This window comes from Rhincodon typus, chromosome 1, assembly GCF_021869965.1.
Source record: "Rhincodon typus isolate 14 chromosome 1, sRhiTyp1.1, whole genome shotgun sequence".
Lineage (NCBI taxonomy): Eukaryota > Metazoa > Chordata > Chondrichthyes > Orectolobiformes > Rhincodontidae > Rhincodon > Rhincodon typus.
The window spans coordinates 5317621-5323656 of record NC_063332.1 but is presented as its reverse complement, the minus strand read 5'-3'; the positions used below and the strand labels follow the sequence as shown (position 1 = coordinate 5323656).

Genomic DNA, 6036 nt, shown 5'->3' with positions numbered 1-6036 from the left:
TCTTTCTCCCACCTATCCCCTCCTCCCACCTCAAGCCGCACCCCCATTTCCTACCTACTAACCTCATCCAGCCCCCTTGACCTGCCCATCCTCCCTGGACTGACCTATCCCCTCCCTACCTCCCCACCTACGCTCCCTTTACTGGCTCCATCCCCGCCTCTTTGACCTGTCTGTTTCCTCTCCACCTATCTTCTCCTCTATCCATCTTCTATCCGCCTCCCCCCTCTCCCTATTTATTTCAGAACCCCCTTCCCCTCCCCCATTTCTGATGAAGGGTCTAGGCCCGAAATGTCAGCCTTCCTGCTCCTCTGATCTGCTTGGCCTGCTGTGTTCATCCAGCTCCATACCTTGTTATAACAAGGTGTAGAGCTGGATGAACACAGCAGGCCAAGCAGCATCATAGGAGCAGGAAAGCTGACGTTTCCGGCCTAGACCCTTCTTCAGAAATTGCCTGGATTAGCGGGATAAGGAGAGGCTAGAAAAACTCAGGCTGTTTTCTCTGGAGCGGCAGATGCTGAGGGGAGTCTTCAGAGAAGTCTATAAAATTATGAGAAGCATGGATAGGGTTGATGGTCAGAATCTTTTTCCCAGAGTTGAAATGTCTAATACTAGGGGAGGCATTTAAGGTGAGAGGGGGAATGTTCAAAGGAGACATGTGGGACAAGTTTTTTTACCCGGAGAGTGGTAGGAGTCTGGAACGCACTGCCAGGGATGGTAGAGGAGGCAGATTCGATAAGGGCATTAAAGGGACTTTTGAGATAAGCACATGAATGTACAGGAATGGAGGGTTATGGACCAAGGGCAGGCAGAAGGGATTAGTTTCATTCGGTGTCACATTTGGGACAACATTGTGGGCTGAAGGGCCTGCTCCTGTGCTGTACAGCTCTATGTTCTATGTAACACTTCTCAGCAGGTTGGATAGGAATAGGGGTAGCATGCTGGCTCAGTGGTTAGCACTGCTACCTCACAACACCAGGGACCTGGGTTTGATTCCACCCTCAGGTGACACTCTGTGTGGAGTTTGCACATTCTCCCGTGTCTATGTGGATTTCCTCCAGGTGGTCTGATTTCCTCCCATGGTCCAAAGATGTGCAGGCTAGGTGGATTGGCCCATGGTGTACAGGCTAATGGGTTAGCCATGGGAAATGCAGCCATGGGGTTGGGGGCTGGTTCTGTGCAGAATGCTCCCCAGAGGTTGTATTTTTGGGCCAAATGGCCTGCTTCAACACGGTCGGGATTCTGTGAAAGATACCTATTAATGATCTGAAGAATTTGCCACATTCTTCAGTTGGAGGAGGCACTTATGAGTATCACTAGCAACAATAATTGCAGTGTGACAAATTTATATATTACTGTGAGACTGGTTTATACATTACAGTGTAACATGTTTATGTATCATAACACAACATTGATAACAAAGTGTAGAGCTGGATGAACACAGCAGGCCAGGCAGCATCAGAGGAGCAGGAAAGCTGATGTTTCAGGTCTGGACCCTTCTTTATAAATGGGGGAGAGGAAGAGGGCTCTGAAATAAAGAGAGAGAGGGGGAGGCGATGATAGAAGATGGATAGAGGGGCAGATTGGTGGAGAGAAGACGGACAGGTCAAGGAGGCGGGGATGGATCCAGTAAAGGTGAGTGTAGGTAGGGGAGTTGGGATGAGGTTTGGTCAGTGAGGAGGGAGGCGCGGGTAGGTGGGAGGGAAGACGGACAGGTCAAGGAGGCGGGGATGAGGCTAGTAGGTAGGAAGTGGGAGTGAGGGTTGGTCAGTGAGGTGGGAGGAGCGGATAGGTGGGAGAAAAGACGGACAGGTCAAGGAGGCGGGGATGAGCTGGGCTGGTTTTGGGATGAGGTTGGGGTAGGGAAGATTTTGAAGCTTGTAAAGTCCACATTGATACCATTGGGCTGCAGGGTTCCGAGGCGAAATATGAGGTGCTGTTCATCCAGTCTTCGGGTGGCATCGTTGTGGCACTGGAGGGGGCCCAGGACGGACATGTTGTCCAGGGGGTGGGAGGGAGAGTTGAAGTGGTTCGCAACTGGGAGGTGTTGTCATTTGTCACAAACCGAGCATAGGTGTTCCACAAAGCGGTCTCCGAGCCTCCGCTTGGTTTCCCCGATATGGAGGAGGCCACATCGGGAACAGGGGATACAATATACCACATTAGCGGATGTGCAGGTGAATATGTGTTTAATGTGGAAGGTTTTCTTGGGGCCTGGGATGGGGATGAGTGGGGAGGTGTAGGGGCAGGTGTAGCACTTCCTGCGGTTGCAGGGAAAAGTGCCGGGTATGGTGGGGCTGGTGGGGAGTGTGGAGTGGACGAGGGAGTCACAGTGAGAGCGGTCCCTCCAGAAGGCAGATAAGGGTGGGGAGGGAAATATATCCTTGGTAGTGGGGTCAGGTGAACAGTGAGTTGTTTTTCAAAAAAAAATTATTTACATGTTGAGGGCATCGCTGGCTAGGCCAGCATTTATTGACCATCCCTAATTGCCCAGAGCGTAGATAAAAGTCCACCACATTGCAATGGTTCTGGAGTCATATGTAGGCTAGACCAGGTGAGGATGGCAGATTTCCATCCCAGAGAACTAGATGGTTTTCCCTGACCATCAACATGGTCAACATTAGACACTTTTTCTGTTTTCTTTCATACCCAGGGGCTGAGTGACCTTCCCACCGTCAAAATCACCGTGACTGTTTTTATCTTTTGTAAACTAACTACCACCCATAACTAGCCAATATCATTAAAACTCTTAATTCCAGGTTTTTGTTGGATTCAAATTCTACCTTTGGCCATTGCGGGATTTGAGCCCAGGATCCCAGAATATTATCTGGCTCTCTGAATTAATAAGCCAGCAATAATACCATGAGGCCCTTTAGTAGGTGTCAATATCTTGCCTAAAATGTGGTTTGTGGCTGGCATTTAATTTGTATTTACTGGATTAAGAATTAAAGTAAGATTAGCAAGTAAAATTAAGCTCCTCCAGCCTTGGGCTAAACAAGCTGTGTAAGAGAGTTGCTGATTAATTGGGTAAACAGGTTGAGTCTAGTCTTTGCACTGTAGCAACAGAGTGTATCACTACAAGGGCATCCATGCATTTTGCAAGCTGAATACAGATTTCAGGCACAGTGAGAACATGAACAAGGAACAGGAGGAGGCCATTCAGCCCCTCGAACCTGCTGTGCCATTTATTATGATCAAGGCTTATGTTATCTTGGCCTCGAATCCACTTTCCTGTCTGCTCTCCGTGACCCTTCAAACCATTGCTACGAAAAATTTGTTTATCTCCTCCTTAAACTTAATTAGATCCCCTCTCGTTCTTCTAAACTCCACGGAGTTTAAGCCTAAACTGTTCAGTCTCTCTTCGTAAGACAAACCCTTTCATCCCTGGAATTAATCTAGTGATTAGGCTTGTGACCAGCAGTGTTCCACAGGGATCAGTGCTGGGTCCATTTTTGTTTCTCATTTATATAAATGATTTTAGATGAGAATTTAGAAAACGTGGTTAGTAAGTTTGCGGATGACACCAAGATTGGTGGTATAGTGGACAGTGAAGAATTTTATCTAAGATTGCAAAGAGCTCTTTGTGGCACGGTGGCTCAGTGGTTAACACTGCTGCCTTACAGCACCAGTGACCCAGGTTCAATTCCAAACTGGGATGACTGTGTGGAGTTTGCACATTCTCTGTGTGGGTTTTCTCCAGGCTTTCTGGTTTCTTCCTACAGTCTAAAACGAGAGGGTATAGGTTTAATGGCCTACTCTGCTCCTCCATCCTATAATCTGGAGGTGTTAATTTCTTTCTGCCTTTCTCTCTTCAGGTTCTCTGGGAGATCCCTCAAAGTTTGTGGTGGACTTTACCCAACCCACCGAGGTGTCCAATTACATGGCCCTGAACTTCACATCCTGCATGTGCCTCACTGCCGCTCTGCTGAAGGCTTTCCCCAAACGCGAGAACTTTCATCGAACAGTGGTTAACATCAGCTCGCTGTGTGCAATACAGCCTTTCAAATCCTGGTCATTGTACTGCTCAGGAAAAGCTGCGAGGGAGATGATGTTCAAGGTGCTGGCAGCAGAAGAGCCTGATGTGAGGGTTCTGAACTATGCTCCAGGTGACGCAGTCTTGGGTAACACACCTGGGTTTACTCACAGAGTAACAGTGAGGATTACTCTTAGGGTAACAAGCTGTCCATTACTCTTGGCAACACACTACCAAATACTCTTGGGTAGGTGATGGCCTAGTGGTATTATTACTGGACTATTAATCCAGGGACCCAGGCAGTGTTCTCAGGACTTGGTTTTGAATCCCGCCATGGCAGATGGTGGAATTTGAATGCAATATTAATCTGGAACTGAGAGTCTAGTGATGAGCATAAAACCATTGTTGATTGTTGGAAAAACCCATCTGGCTCACTAATGTCCTTTAGGGAAGGAAACTGCCATCCTTACCTGATCTGGACTATGTGTGACTCCAGACCCACAGCAATGTGGTTGACTCTGAACTGCCCTCTGGGCAATTAGGGATGGGCAATAAATGCTGCCTGGCCAGCAATGCCCTCATCCCGTGAATGAATAAAAGAAAACACAGTGAGGACCCCTCTGGGTCACAGACTGAGGATCCCTCTTGAAGACTCCTGGAGTCACATTGTGAGTATTTCTCTCAAGTGATGTGACGAGGATTAGTTTTAGTAAGCACAGGCTTAACAAAAACTATAAAAAAGGGATTTAGATTGTGAGCAGTGATTCAGTTTGTAACGCCTCTGCCTCAATGCCTCTGAAAGTCCTGCTTCCGTTTGGAAGATTGAGGATTTATTCCAGGGTGGTTCTCTGAAAGCTGTGCTGAGGGAGTGCTGCTCTGTCGCTCGGGCCCCTTTTAGATAATATTGTTAAATTGAGGCCCTGTCTGCTTCCTCAGGTGGACATGGGAGATCCCACAGCACTAAGAAATATAGTTAGCTCGTCCCAACCCCCTCAACATTACTGAATCCCTGATGCATCCGGTTCTTATGGCGTTGCTGGTTGAGGAAGCCTACTGTGCTCAAACTGACTGCCACAGTAACTTCAAAATGTGCTTCATTGCCTGCTCAGAGCTTTGCAATGTGCAGAGGTAGGGAAAGGCGCTAGTGAAATGAAAGTTCGTTCTTCATCTGTTTGTGTGTTTGTGTTGAGCCAAGTTGACTTTGTTCCTTGCCTGTACAGGTCCCCTGGACACTGACATGCAAAAACAAGCTCGGTCAGAGACTGCGGACCCTGAACTCAGGCAAACATTCCTCACCATGCACCAGGAAGGCCAACTCATCGATTGTCATGACTCTTCTAGAAAGCTGGTCAATATCCTCATTCGAGATGACTTTCCGTCTGGAGCCCACCTCGATTACTACGACCAGTAAAATCCTGTGAATGCTCACTGCTGGGCATACTCATAGAGAAAGGCTGGTGACAGGAATTCTACCCAAACATGGGCTCTGACACCGACACTGTTCATCTGTCTGGGTCATCTCCACTATCTTTACTTGCTCCAAACCAGGCAGCCTGTCTCTCTGCCTGTTCGCAACTCAACATGTCACATCACCCGCTTCCTGGGGATTTTAGCAAAGAAGCCTTTGCCTCTGGGAAAGGTTTTTCAAAACAAGAGGCCTCTGTGCCTGTCTGTAGCTTCCTGTCTCTTTACTAGGCCCTGTGTTTGATTGTGTGTACCTCTCCTCCCTCTACGACTCCCAGTGTATGCCTTTCTCTCAATGTATGTCTCTGTCTGTCCCTCATGTTTCTATAACTCTCCATTACACTCTCTCTCTCCCCCTCCCCCTCATGTTTCTATAACCCTCCATTGCACTCTCTCACCCGCATGTTTCTATCACCCTGTATTATTCCTATTCTCTCCCTCCCCCTCATGTTTCTATCACCCTCTACTGTTTCCACTCTCTCCCTCCCCCTCATGTTTCTATCACCCTGTATTGTTCCCACTCTCTCTCTCTCCCCTCATGTTTCTATCACCCTGTATTGTTCCCACTCTCTTTCTCCCCCTCATGTTTCTATCACCCTCTA

The 6036-nt window shown here is 48.0% G+C and overlaps 1 protein-coding gene across 1 annotated transcript in view; it reads left to right on the top strand.

Moving 5' to 3' along the window:
• The first annotated feature begins 3731 nt into the window (after window positions 1-3731).
• LOC109923921 (sepiapterin reductase) overlaps window positions 3732-6036 on the top strand; it is a 3881-nt gene continuing 1576 nt past the window's right edge. Inside the window, exons 1-2 of the mRNA XM_020523950.2 lie at window positions 3732-4103; window positions 5191-6036. The exon at window positions 5191-6036 is cut by the window's right edge and continues 1576 nt beyond it. Of these exons, the coding sequence (XP_020379539.2) occupies window positions 3878-4103; window positions 5191-5381 (417 nt within the window). The 5' untranslated portion in view covers window positions 3732-3877 and the 3' untranslated portion in view covers window positions 5382-6036. The remainder of the gene's footprint in view (window positions 4104-5190) is intronic.